The sequence below is a fragment of the Schistocerca cancellata genome, chromosome 3 (genome assembly GCF_023864275.1).
Source record: "Schistocerca cancellata isolate TAMUIC-IGC-003103 chromosome 3, iqSchCanc2.1, whole genome shotgun sequence".
In the NCBI taxonomy this organism is placed as follows: domain Eukaryota; kingdom Metazoa; phylum Arthropoda; class Insecta; order Orthoptera; family Acrididae; genus Schistocerca; species Schistocerca cancellata.
The window spans coordinates 109,903,598-109,918,788 of record NC_064628.1 but is presented as its reverse complement, the minus strand read 5'-3'; the positions used below and the strand labels follow the sequence as shown (position 1 = coordinate 109,918,788).

Sequence of the window (15,191 nt, the reverse complement as noted above, 5' to 3'; positions counted from 1 at the left end):
CTTTATTAAAGTCAAAGCTCAAACATATAAATATACATTTTAATACATAAATTTTAATGATTTTGTTTTTGCGCAGACATAGTTTTGACGAAATTTGCTCCAGCGAAAGTACTTAAAAATCTCGAAACTGCTGTAAGACAAAAAAGGTTACAAATTCCGTCAGTTGTGAAACCATGTTTTCATTTAGCTATCATAGTCATCTGTCTTGACGTCAGCGTAATGTGCACCAAACTCGCGGACAAGCGAGCATCGGTGAACATTGAGAATAGACAATGACACACATGCAGCATGTTCCATCTTCCAGCCCACACTTGGCATGAAGATCTACGTGTCCGTCACCGCCATGAAGATGATAGCGCTATCATCCCACGCTAATGTCACTTTCCGTCGTCTGCTGCTGGACATATGAATTGTTCTTTTCTCATCAGTCCACGGTAGTCGTCCTCAAAGACTACTCTCTTGTTCGTGAAGACCTGGAGAGAGTAGGAAACGCCAATCAGGGAACTATAATCAGGCTACGCCGGACGTGCCATCTAGAGAAGCCCCGGCACTGCGAGACGATGACGTTTTGGGCTCCTGGGAACGAGTAGCACATCTGTGCGCTGTTTCGTAAGGCAATCCAGTTCCGCGGGCGCCGGGCGACGGCAACGGCGCCAGACACTCGGTGTGGCGACCGTTACGCTGAGTGCGGACGCAACCGCGGAGGGCAGGCGGCGCTACGGCCGGTCTGCGACTGGTTTGCCCAGTAACCGAGCGACCCCGTGAACGGTTCGGGGACGGATGTTGGGAAACACTGGGCCACCACCTGTGGAGCATCCGGCAACTGTCCGAATCCGTGCCTCGGGAGGAGGGCAGCACTCTAGCCAGCATAGCAGACCCCGACCGAAGCCCATTTACAAGGGTTTAGGAAAGTCCGATCCATCTCCTCTGGGCAAGAGAAAAGTGCCCTTTTCACCACATACTGGATACTAGCTCTGGAGTCCACAATGGTCAAGTCGATAAGCCTACATGAACGATCAGGAATAACATGCCTCACAACGCATCCAGTGTTGGCACTGAAGTGCAGATAGGATCAGTTTAAACTATAATGGACGTGGTTGGGTCATGTATAATCGAATTGACTAGAGGACTAGAGAGAGAGAGAGCGTTCCTAAGAATACCTTCCAAAAATTTGTAAAATTGGTTATTGTGCAAACTGCGTGCGTTTCTTGGTATCTTACGATGCTTCTGACAGACGACTACTTACTTCTATCGTAGAAGTGATGTAATATTCGTCCTTGCCATTAAGTCTGGTTCAGTATCTTATTCTTTGTTAAGACTTGTACGTTAAAGTGTAAACTTTTTAGCTATCCCCGCCTTCCGAATTCTGTCGGCCAGCTAAACAAGTTTATGTTTCACAATCATCTAACTACGTCTTTATAGTTCTGAGGATGTCTCCCAGAATAAGGAACAATACGCTAGAAACGGAAATATGCGTTGTATTGCTGTCTAATCCCCACAAACTAATGTGGCCAAGAATACAAATACCGACCGTAAAGTCCGCACTATATGAGTAAGTAAAGAAGTTGGCGAAAGCTCTGAACAAGCAAAGAGAACTTGATTACATCTACCAGACTGCATTTGATCTGCGATTTCTGCGATGCAAAATCGTTGCTTCTCACTGTCTACACTCCAGAGAGTAGGAGAGTAACTGGTTAATAATAAGTAAGGGTTCTAAAATAAGCAAACAGTAAAATTCATGATAAGAAGTCTGGATTTACCAATATGGATTTGCAGTTCACTGCAGAACGATTCTCCTGCCACCGACGCACGCTTCTCCTTGAAGAGAAGATGAGAGAAATAGGGCTAGTATGGAGCCACAGAGACAGTCGTTTTCCCTCCCTACCTCTTCGAGTGCAATATAAAATGATTGCAAGACGCAATCAATATATTCACTCCGCGATAACAACGGTGAAGTCACTGATGACAGAGCCACTAAAGCAGAGTTATTAAACACGGTTTTCCGAAAGTAGAAGACGAAGTAAATATTCCTGAATTCCAATCAAGAACAAGTGCCAAGATGAGAAACATAGAAGCAGATATCCTCGGTGTAACAAAGCAGCTTAAATCACTTAATAAAGGCAAGGCCTCCGGTCCAGACTGTATACCAGTCAGGTTCCTCTCAGAGTATGCTAATAAAATAGCTCCATATTTAGCAGTTATATACAACCACTCTCTCACAGAAAGATCCGTACCTAAAGACTGGAAAATTGCTCAAATCAACACCAATACTCGGAAAGGGAAGTAGGAGTAATCCGCTGAATTATGGGCCTATATCACTAACGTCAATTTGCAGTAGGATTTTAGAACATATATTGTATTCGAACATTATGAAGTACTTCGAAGAAAACGATTTATTGACATGTAGTCAGCACGGATTCAGAAAATATCGTTCTTGTGAAACACTACTAGCTCTTTATACTCATGAAATAATAAGTGTTATCGACAGGGGATGTCAAATTGATTTCATATTTTTAGATTTCCAGAAGGCTTTCGACACCGTTCCTCACAAGCGTCTTCTAATCAAACTGCGTGCCTACTGATTGTTGTGCGACTGGATTCGTGATTTCCTTTCAGAAAGGTCACAGTTCGTAGTAATAGACGGAAAGTCATCGAGTAAAACAGAAGTAATCTCCGTCGTTTCCCAAGAAAGTGTTATAGGCCCTCTATTGTTCCTGATCTATATTAACGACATAGGAGACAATCTGAATAGCCGTCTTAGATTGTTTGCAGATGATGCTGTCATTTACCGTCCTGTAAAGTCATCAGATGATCAGAACGACTTGCAAAATGATTTAGGTAAGATATCTGTATGGTGCGAAAAGTAGTAATTGACCCTGAATAAAGAAAAGTGTGAAGTTATTCACATGAGTACTAAAAGAAATCAGCTAAATTTCGATTACGCGATAAGCCACACAAATCTGAGGGCTGTAAATTCACCTAAATACTTAGGGATTACAGTTACAAATAACCTAAGTTGGAAAGATCACATAGATAATATTGCGATAGAGCAAATCAAAGATTGCGATTCATTGTCAGACCACTTAGAAGGTGCAACAGGTCTACCAAAAAGACTGCTTACACTACGCTTGTCCGCCCTATTCTGGAGTATTGCTGTGCGGTGTGGGATCCGCATCAGGTGGGATTGACGGATAACATCGAAAAAGTACAAAGATGGGCAGCTCGTTTTGTATTATCGCGAAACAGGGGAGACAGTGTCACAGACATGATGCGTGAATTGGAGTGTCAATCATTAAAACAAAGGCGTTTTTCGTTGCGACAGGATTTTCTCATGGAATTTCAATCACCAGTTTTCTCCTCCGATTGCGAAAACATTCTGTTGGCACCCACTTACATAGGGAGAAATGATCATCACGATAAAATAAGGGAAATCAGGACTCGCACAGAAAAATTTAAGTGCTCGTTCTTCCCGCGTGCCGTTAGAGAGTGGAACGGCAGAGAGACAGCTTGAAGGTGGTTCATTGAACGCTGTGCCAGGCACTTTATTGTGAATAGTAGGATAATCACGCAGATGTAGATGTAGTGCATGGTATCCTTCAGATACACCATACATTTGCTTGCGGAGTATGTAAGTGTAGATCACATTTCATGAAGATAACACGTCTGATCAGAAAAGTCGTTTGTCATTAGGAAGAGGCAGTGAAAGTCAGACACAAGTTGCTGTAACATGCATTCTATTTACCAGATATAGCACACTCTGCTTGTCGAGTATCCCCGTCCGTAATGAACTTCGCCTCGATAAATTTTTAATTTAATGAAGAAGATATGGGCACTGTGCAGTGGTACTTCGTTGACCCTCCTGTATCAGATGTCTGGATGGAACCAATTCACTGCAAAAATAATGGACGAAGTACAGTACACTAAAGGGGACTACGTTCAGAGAGAAGTTCATTTCTTATACCTCACTGCTGGGAATACACTCCTGGAAATGGAAAAAAGAACACATTCACACCGGTGTGTCAAACCCACCATACATGCTCCGGACACTGCGAGAGGGCTGTACAAGCAATGATCACACGCACGGCACAGCCGACACACCAGGAACCGCGGTGTTGGCCGTCGAATCGCGCTAGCTGCGCAGCATTTGTGCACCGCCGCCGTCAGTGTCAGCCAGTTTGCCGTGGCATACGGAGCTCCATCGCAGTCTTTAACACTGGTAGCATGCCGCGACAGCGTGGACGTGAACCGTATGTGCAGTTGACGGACTTTGAGCGAGGGCGTATAGTGGGCATGCGGGAGGCCGGGTGGACGTATCGCCGAATTGCTCAACACGTGGGGCGTGAGGTCTCCACAGTACATCGATTTTGTCGCCAGTGGTCGGCGGAAGGTGCACGTGCCCGTCGACCTGGGACCGGACCGCAGCGACGCACGGATGCACGCCAAGACCGTAGAATCCTACGCAGTGCCGTAGGGGACCGCACCGCCACTTCCCAGCAAATTAGGGACACTGTTGCTCCTGGGGTATCGGCGAGGACCATTCGCAACCGTCTCCATGAAGCTGGGCTACGGTCCCGCACACCGTTAGGCCGTCTTCCGCTCACGCCCCAACATCGTGCAGCCCGCCTCCGGTGATGTCGCGACAGGCGTGAATGGAGGGACGAATGGAGACGTGTCGTCTTCAGCGATGAGAGTCGCTTCTGCCTTGGTGCCAATGATGGTCGTATGCGTGTTTGGCACCGTGCAGGTGAGCGCCACAATCAGGACTGCATAGGACCGAGGCACACAGGGCCAATACCCAGCATCATGGTGTGGGGAGCGATCTCCTACACTGGCCGTACACCACTGGTGATCGTCGAGGGGACACTGAATAGTGCACGGTACATCCAAACCGTCATCGAACCCATCGTTCTACCATTCCTAGACCGGCAAGGGAACTTGCTGTTCCAACAGGACAATGCACGTCCGCATGTATCCCGTGCCACCCAACGTGCTCTAGAAGGTGTAAGTCAACTACCCTGGCCAGCAAGGTCTCCGGATCTGTCCCCCATTGAGCATGTTTGGGACTGGATGAAGCGTCGTCTCACGCGGTCTGCACGTCCAGCACGAACGCTGGTCCAACTGAGGCGCCAGGTGGAAATGGCATGGCAAGCCGTTCCACAGGACTACATCCAGCATGTCTACGATCGTCTCCATGGGAGAATAGGAGCCTGCATTGCTGCGAAAGGTGGATATACACTGTACTAGTGCCGACATTGTGCATGCTCTGTTGCCTGTGTCTATGTGCCCGTGGTTCTGTCAGTGTGATCATGTGATGTATCTGACCCCAGGAATGTGTCAATAAAGTTTCCCCTTCCTGGGACAATGAATTCACGGTGTTCTTATTTCAATTTCCAGGAGTGTATTTTCATCTTGCTCTACTGGGCCACCTGGAAATATTTTGCTTAACTGGTTCCATCTGTAAAACCCGCTCCTTATTTTGTACGTGACTCTTTAGGGGTATTGATCAGATACATTGATGTTCATTCCAGTCTGTCAACAGACCCCCAGTACGCAGACGAGCAGCACTGCGTGTGATGGATTGAGGGGTGGGGGGGCAACTGGCTGGGGCGCGTACCATACCTGCTAAGCTCGTTGGAGACGAGGTTGCTGTGTGGGCTGTAGCGCGCCGGCCGCTTGTACATGCTGCAGACTAGCCGCTCGCGGCACGCCTCCTCGTTGAAGCCGAGCTGCGCGAACACGTTGTCCATGCGCTGCAGGATGGGGCTGTAGAACGGGTCGTACGCCACCTGCACCGTCGTGGCCGCCGGCGGCGGCTTCGGCGTCAGCACCTGCGGCAGAGGGCGGCGGTGGAAGAGGGCTGCATTTGCGTGCAACAGCGTAGTCAGCTACAGAGACCGTACTCACATGCTGGCACGCGCCAGATACATCACCCATCAAAAGTGAATAACAGCTATGCCTTACTAAATAAGTAAGTGCACTAGAAATGCATTGAGGTATAACAGGCGATCAAAAAGTTCCTGTTCGACGGCCGTACAGTCCAGAATAGGTAGTCAATCAGGCAAAATCACCGTGAGGATTAAGGTAAGTATCCCACCGATGAACCAGGTTGTTTCGTAAAAGACCGTGTCCTGTTGCGTGAAGAAGTCTGTATCTGCCTGCTGCAAAATTTTCCGATAGGAATCTTCGATCCTTCAAGACCTTTTTTAATGAGCGGAGGCATGAGTGTCTCCCACCAGCTTTTGTCGCCTGCGACAATGCGCTCAAGGAACTTCTTCCGTCTTGTGTTGAATCGCAAACCCGCACGTAACTTAGCGCACATTTCCACGATTGCTTTTCAGCAGACATGCTTCCCCATACGCACCCTTCACTCTTTGATGGAGGCCAGCTGGTATTTTGCCTTCGGCAGCCAAAAAAGAGTAACAGGACGTTGGTCTCGTTTGGGAGCAACTGGTAATAACATCACCGTAGTTCACATTTACGCATTTACCGCACGCACGTTGGAAAGACACGGATTCTACTCTAATCCCTTGACTACATATCTGTGCTTGTATATCCGTATCGATGTCGTGCTACGTTGCACATATGCTGCAGAAATGCCCTCAAACAGATACCTTTTGATCGCCCCTTATAAAGAGAACAAACTGCGTCGAAGTAAGACAAGGCACTTACAGATCTGTAAATTAATTCTACAGAGTTTCAATTTCTTTGAGTGTAATTACCTTTAGCAAATATTTGTTATGGGGCCTATACTGAAGGAGATGGGCGAAGCCAGTATCAAAGTATAAATTTTTTTCCTTTCCAGTCTTCAGATGATTTCATGCGGCTTATCCCGAATTCCTCTCTTGCGCTAACCTCTTCATTACAGAGCAGCACTAGCACTACACATCCAAATTTATTTGCTGCTTCATTCCAATCTCTGTCGTCCCCTACTCGTTTTAAACTCTGCATCACCCTCTACTACCATGAAGGTCACGTCTTAACTATGCCCTAGCATACTGTCCCTTCTACTTGTCAGTGTTTTCGTTATGTTACTTTCTTCGCCGATTTTGTGGAGAACTTCCGCTTTCATTATCCTATCAGTTTACACATTTTTCAACTTCCTTCCACAGCAACATACTTCAAACCCCTCGACCCACTTCACTTCCGGTTTTCCCATAACGCATAACTCACTAACATACAGTGTGTCCTCAAAAATTATCTCAGAAATTTCTTCCTCAAATCAAGGGTTATGTTTGACACTGACAGAGTTCTTTTGGCCATGAACGCCATTTTTGCCTCTGCTAGTCTGCTTCTTACTTTCTCCTTGCTTCGCCCGTCATGGGTTCTTTTCCTTTCAAGGTAGCAGAATCCTTTAACTTCGTCTGCTTCGTGATCATCAGTTTTGAAGATAAGTTTCTCGTCATTCTCACTTCTGCTACTTCTCAATCCATATGCTATACTCATTATACTATTCCATTCAATAGATCCTGTAATTCTTCTTCAGCTTCATTGGGGATAGCAACGTCATCAACGAACCTTATCACTGCGATTCTTTCGCCCGGGCTTTTATTCAAAGTTATTACCAATTCTTTTATTTCCGACATTGCTTCTTCGAAGTATAGACTAAACAATAAGGCCGAAAGACTATCCGTGCCTTACACCCTTTTCAGTCCAAGAACTTCGTTCTAGGTCCTTAATCTTATTGTCCCCTGTCGCGTCTTGTACATATTGTATAAAATCCGTGGTTCTCTATAACTTACCCTATTTTTTTCAGAATTTCGAACATGTTGCACCAATTTACCTTGTCGCTTTTTCCAGGTGGGCAAATCCTCTGGATGTGCCTTGACTCTTCTTGTCAAGCACAACATGAGGACTGTCTCGCTGGTGCCTTTACCTTTCCTAAAGCCAAACTGATCGTTATCTGATAAATCCTCAATTTTCTTTTCCCTTCTTCTGTATAGTACTCTTGTCAGCAAGTTGGATGCTTGAGATGTTAATCTGACTGTGCGACAGTTCTCTCACTTATCTGTTTTTGCTGTCTTCGGAATTTTATAGGCGATATTTTTGCGAGAATCTGATAATAGGTCGCCTACCTCATAGATTCTACACACGTATAGTCCTTTGGTTGTCACATCCCTGCCGGCCGGTGTGGCCGTGCGGTTCTAGGCGCTGCAGTCTGGAACCGCGTGACCACTACGGTCGCAGGTTCGAATCCTGCCTCGGGTATGGATGTGTGTGATCTCCTTAGGTTTGTTAGGATTAATTAGTTCTAAGTTCTAGGCGACTGATGACCTCAGAAGTTAAGTCGCATAGTGCTCAGAGCCATTTGAACCTTTTTTTTTTTGTCACATCCTTCAGTGATTTTAGGAATTGTAACTCTAATACTGGATGCCCTATCTCTTCCAATTCAACTCCAATTTCTTCTTCTATATCGTCATCAGACAATTCTTCCTCTCCTTATAATCCTTCAATGTACTGTTCCCACCTATCTACTCTCTATTTCTCTCTCTCTCTTTCTCTCTCTCTCTCTTCTGCATTTGACAGTAGAATATACATTGCACTCTTAATGCGCTTTTCGTTTCACGGAAGTTTGTATTGATTTACGTATATGCTGAATCAGTTTTTATAACGGTGATTTCTTTTTCGATTTCTTCACACTTTTCCTGCAGCCGTTGCGCTCTGGCTTCCTTGGTCTTCGTATTTATTTCATTTCTAAATTATTTACATTCCTGTCTTTCCCTGGAAAATTATATGCTTCCTATTTCCGTCGATCAATTGAACTATTTCTCCTGTTGACCATGGTTTTCTTTGCAGTTATCTTCCTTGTACCTACTGTGTGTTTGTCTGTCCAACATCTGTGACTGCTATCTTTTCTTATCGTAGTATCCTCATCTTTACCTAACTTCAAACGCACCTCATCATCCCTCAGTACTTCAGTATCTCACTTCCGTCCACACTCGTTCTTAAGGACGATTCACGTGAACTTCAGTTTACTCTTCATTGTTACTAAACTGTGATCTGAATCTGTATCTGCTCCTGTATATGTCTTACAATCTAATATTTGATTCGGAACCTCTGTCGGTCCATGATGCAATCCAGCTGGAGTCTTCCCGTGTCTCCAGGAATTGTCCAAGTGTGCCCCTCCTTTTGTTATTCAGCTATTGCTAGCTGAAATTGATTGATAATTCAATTATTCATTCTCTCCTCTGATTCCTACTACCAAACCCGTATCTCTTTCTTCACTCCTTTCCCCACAACCGCATTTCATTCCCCAATGAGTATCAGATTATCACCTCCCTTTACATACTGAATTACTCGTTTAATACCCTCGTATAATATCTGTATCTCTTCATCTTCTGCTTGAGATGTCGGCATGTATACCTGAACTTCTGCTGTCAGCGTTCGTTTGCTGTCAAATCTGATAACAACCCTACCGCTGAACCACAGTGACGCCCCATTTACCCTACCTTTCAATTCATCAATTCATAACAAATTGTACTGTCGTTAAGCCATCATCTGCTGTTACTATTAGCCTTTGCTGTTCTAACCGGGAAGCCTTACCTTTTTTTCCATTTTACTTTACTTCACTGAACGTCCCCCCCCCCCCCCCCCCCCATCCTACCGCTCCCCCGAGCCTTTCTATTCCCTTGTCAGGTTTTACAGTTTCCCTGTTCTCTGTTATGTTCTAACTTCTAATATTCCCTGTTCAAACTTGTAGAGTGTTACCATTTCATTGGTTATTCCATCTTTTATGGTGGTGTCTTCTCCATGATCATAAAGGGGGATTAATCCGGGGTCTTTTGACAGTGGAGAGATCGTCATCGCCCTTGATTTGATTTTATCAGGGAAGCAAAAACAACATTGGTCAAGCTCGCTGCTGTCCGCACTGAAACAGAGTTTATTGTGAATCATCGCCCTTTCTCAGCTACAGGCCGTACGTCCCGTCCGTACACTTGATGTGTCCTTTATGCACTGCTTTCCATTGCCTGCTGAATCCTCATGCCTTTGATCATTGCTGATTCTTCCGCCTTTCAAGGGAAGTTACCCATCCAAGGGCAAGATAGCGCCCTGAACCTCTGTCCACTTCTCCAGGCTATTTGACAAGGCCATTGGCAAAACGAGTGTGATTTCTTATGTCATTGCTGATGGTTTTTATTCAAAATTTATATCATGACTGGGTTCGAACCCGTGAGGGAGGATGTTTTGATTACTTACCAAAGTCGCAACCCCCCCAGACGAAGAGGTTTCATCTTTTACTGTCAGCAGTTAGAAATACCATTTATATGACTACATTCGTCAGTAAAGGTTGTGAAGTATTCGCTTTTTCATATTGGCCAAGTTTCTGCGCAATGATTTATCCGTCTGTGTTATGCTTAATGAATTACGGTCCCGTTCACAAGTGTAATTAATGATTTTATAATTATGTAGGAAGCAGGGGGATGAACCTAGCTAACGCCAGCAATTACATTCGTCAATCCGACTTGTCATGTCATCTATAGCGTGTTAGTTTGCTTCCATACGTTGACATGAAGACATATATATACTAGAAACCCGTTGAACTGACAGCGAGAAATCGAGAATTTCGAGTATGGTTCTTCTACAAATATGGAGACTGATATTTGCTATTCATTAAAGTGGCATGGACAGGCCAGGACGTTTTTAAAGGCGACACTACTTCCAAGAGAGTCCGCAGAATAGGATTCATGCAGGATTGAGCTCCTTTGCAAATCAAACTTTCAGTCCAACAGCTGTTATGATCACGATTTGCCAATAACAGAATCCGTATTGTGACCTCTTCTTGTGAGGCTATTTTAGAAACTACAGGTGCACATATACAAGAAGGAAGCAATGGATCGCAGAAAATGGAGAGGCAAAGGACCTGCTAATATAGCAGATAACTGATGATGATGATGAGGTGCCGCCGGCCGCGGTGGTCTAGCGGTTCTGGCGCTGCAGTCCGGAACCGCGGGACTGCTACGGTCGCAGGTTCGAATCCTGCCTCGGGCATGGGTGTGTGTGATGTCCTTAGGTTAGTTAGGTTTAAGTAGTTCTAAGTTCTAGGGGACTTATGACCTAAGATGTTGAGTCCCATAGTGCTCAGAGCCATTTGAACCATTTTGATGAGATGCACATATATTGACCGATGTCATTGGCGATGTTTAAAACAAATTGTTTCTCAACATATAGCAGGAATAATAAGAATTTAGGGTCTCGTGCCTCGAATGACTTCTCTAATGTGTTTTCGACGTTATATATAGCGAATCCTAAACTCACGAACGAAATTTCGAAGGTTGTTGAGGGATATTTCCTGCGTGTTTTGGTGTAAGTGATACGTTGTTCCCTATGGCTCGTTACAGTGTGCTTTCATTTCGTTTGGTCTCTGTACAACAGGGCAGATTTCGACGGTATGCCCTGTATGTCTATTTTGCATCGAATTTGTTTCTTTCGCTCACGGTAGTTTCTGCTTACAACAATAATGCCAGCTTTACTCTTTGTTCTGAAATTTACATTAAATGTTGTGGCGGATTTGTATTTGCACCAGTATTGGTTGTTCTGTCAACAGTCTTACACAACATTTCGAATAGGTTTAGTGGTGAGTTGGCCGTGAGTGATATCACTGAATGCAAGGGAAGAAGGGAACAGCGACTCTATACATAACTGATTCACAGTGACAGCAACCTCACTACTGTAGTTTGATTGTTACATTACTCTGGGTTTTATATTGCACCGTTTCATGATTGCATAATACTTGCTTTCTCACACTGTGAAGATATTTTAACGGAAATGAAGGTAACTTGGGTAGTAAACCGAATAAATCATATCTATATTACTACTCTGTTACAAGCCACCAGAGACCACTGTCTCTTCTGCCAAAATACTCAGAAAATGTACTTTAATAACCACTGAAATTTTATAAGCGTCGGCTTCCGTGGCCATCGTCACAGGCCAATAAAGTTCTTCTGGGTGTGTGACCACTTTGTCAATGTGTAGCATTTTTACACAATGACAATGCGATCACGGACCCAAAAGGATTTTACTGACTTTAAATCTTTTTTCAGTGAACTGTTTGTGCGTTGGTAGGTGTGGTGTGAACCATGTCTTACAATTTTTTATTTCACTCAGCAATATTGCAAACATGAGCTTATTATAGAAATCGGTGACTCAGCTGGAGATCACTGTACTATTGAGATAATATCCTCAGTTTCAATGTTAAAAGAAACCTGTACATACAGTATTTCTGTGGAAACGACATCGCTTTACTGTTAATGAAGTGTGGATTATTTTGGTTTTTGAAATGTTCCGTACCACTGGATCATCCAACATTTGAATCGTTATAACGTTATTTTATGATTTACAACCGTGAAAACTGAGTTTGAATGTGATACAAGGATATGACTTCCACGGTTGTAAAGACTCCGGTTTAAGTTGGCATCTGTGTGACTAAACGGGAAGTGTAGAGTGACTGCAGGAGGAAATTTGCGAAAGTGGCCCACGTGGGGTTTCGCCGTATCGGCGTTCGTCTCCGGAGACAAGAAAAACAGGACACAAAGTAGGACTGTGCTTGATACGAACTTTCGCTCGCTGCTGGCAGTGACCACAGGCATCGGGGTTATTCCGCTAATCTTGTAGCGAGGCATTCCATTCGTCACGGCCTTCTGTGCACTCCTTTTTTGTCACACAAGCTGTGAGAGGTTGAGGGGGGTGGGGGGGGCAGAGCGGTAGCAAGAAATAAAGGAGACCCCATAAGACAGGACGAAGTTGTGATGTTGCGCGTACGACACATTCTAGATGATCCTCGTTCTAGACAATGTAGTACGTATAGCCAGCTTCTGAAGACTGAATTATACTCCACATTCGGTACTTTGCAAGTCTTGTTTGAAATATCTCATTTATTCTTAACTTCAGCTTACAAAGCAGAATTCATGAGTAGGCAGTTCATAAAGCAATTTTTAACGAGCATTTCTGAACTGTGCATATTTTTATCGACGAATGATTCACTACATAGCCATTCGTATGAATAACAAGCATGACAATGAATCACATACGTAACGCGATAAACTGCTCTGCAGTATACTGGTCGGCAAATTTTTCCATCGACGTCTTTGAACAACGACTGACACCAGACTTACTTCTTGATACGGAAGAAAAAATAAAACAATGGTTGTTTCATGTATACCCGTAGAGGCAAAGGTATTTAACATTTCTCAAATTTAGTATGTGTTTTCCTGTGGTCTACAACTCATGTAAGTGCCTAAAATTCATTTACCTGATTGTAATACACGCCTTTCACGGGTAAGCTCTCGGTCTGATTTCTAAATTTAGTTGCATCAATCTACAAGAAATTAGGTTCTTTATAATTAAGGCTGGATTTCTCTCCGACTTTAACACAAGGATGGTAATGCAACAAAAACACCTCCTGCGTTAGAGAAGAATGCTTCTTTTATGTTGCTGAGCAACAGTCATATAATGAACACACCGCCATTCGACTGAAAACTGTCAAATGGTGGTGTGTTCATTAGAAAAAAAACTTAATATTGTCGAACTTTTGTTTCAGTTAATGACTGGTTATTTTATTCTTGGGTAGTAAGAAGATGTCTCCCGTAGATGGAGATGACACGTTAGGTGGAAATTTTATACATCGACCACGGCCTCTCAGCCCAGAAGTTTCAACTAAAGACAAAACCGGCCGTGAAAGCCTACATTGTATGATGAAATAATTTTCTTAATGTTCATTTAACCATTTTGATCACAGCCCTGGCTCGTACTAGATAGAAAAAGAAGATGGAAGTAATATCGCTCTCTCGAAAAACGGTCTATATATGGTTGCAGTCACGTGATTCCGAAATTAAAAATGCTGCAACGATCAATAAGATGAGAAGACAGCCTTGTCAAACCATGCCGTTTCTCAGCGTTTACCGACTTCATTGTCAGTGGGTCACTGAACTAAAAGCTTCTTCTAGGTTCTGGATGCTTAGTAATCATCATGTATTTCAAAAGCGTAAGTTTTGGATCAGTCAAGATAGGATAGCATAGAAGCTGAAGGATTGCAAGTCCTTCGAATAGTTGTCAGAAATAAAATAAAGGCACCAATAAGTCACTACTGAACTGCCATTTTGCATCAGGGCTGTGATATATCAATTAGTGTGTATTCTAGAGTGTAGAATCCGAATCTATCTTTCAAAATGGACTAGCACGTAAAATGTTTTTAGTTTTTAAGGTTTATTATTGTTTCTTGTTCATTTTTCGTATTTCGATGTTTACTCGTGTTTTGTTTAGATGTGTGTTTCTTTATAAATGTTGGGTATACCTAAAAAAAAGGCTAGATGACAGTTTGATAAAGATTGTTCTGCCTCGTGATGCCTGGGTGTTGTGTGATGTCCTTAGGTTAGTTAGGTTTAAGTAGTTCTAAGTTCTAGGGGACTGATGACCATAGATGTTTAGTCCCATAGTGCTCAGAGCCTTTTGAACCATTTGAATTTGATAAAGATTGTTCACTTTACACACCTGAGGTCAAGATAATCCGTGGTGTGAAAGAGACTTTGTGATCTAGTCCACGTTGAAATTCGCATGGTGCAATTCTGAGGATTACCTCGGCGCAACAGTATGTTGCGAGTTAATGTTACCTCAGTGAGTTTTTCTTGTGAGAGATAATAGAACGTTTTGGTGTCTAAAACTTACACTTACTACACGTGCCAACTGACAAACGTGTATGTGGGAAATTCAACCCAAAGTCTCGAAGAAAATCAGTAACTGATTTAGTTAGGAAGGAATATGAACCGTATTTAGATCGAATTCTTGGTGATCAAGATAAAAATTTTGCATGTCATATTGACTGGACTACCTCTGCTGTCACTTTAACCGAATGACTGAAAGGAAAATGAACCATGCCATTCGTTGCTCCAGTGGTATGGTGTGAGTCTGAAGACCATTCTCAGAATGTTATTTCTGTCTTGCAAATGATGCAAGGCTAGACATTGCTAGGCAAAGCTAGACCCAAAATAAAGTATCCACACGTATCTCGAGTGCATTTCCTTGGCCCCGAGGTTAAGGGTTACCTGTTCCTGTTTCGTACATCGAAGCTGTGGTATCAGAAGTAGTTTTTTTTTCTCTCTCTCTCTCTTTCAAAGCTGTTGGGGAGGGCGTATTTGGCAACAGAAGAGATGATAATTATGTTTTTATTGTGGATGGTCTGTTACACAGTCACAAGAACA

The 15,191-nt window shown here is 43.6% G+C and overlaps 1 protein-coding gene across 1 annotated transcript in view; it reads right to left on the bottom strand.

Annotated features, from left to right (window-relative positions):
- Positions 1 to 15,191, bottom strand: part of LOC126176055 (uncharacterized) — a 186,368-nt gene that overhangs the window by 73,738 nt on the left and 97,439 nt on the right. The window contains exon 5 of the mRNA XM_049923187.1: positions 5,620 to 5,828. Within this exon, the coding sequence (XP_049779144.1) occupies positions 5,620 to 5,828 (209 nt within the window). The remainder of the gene's footprint in view (positions 1 to 5,619; positions 5,829 to 15,191) is intronic.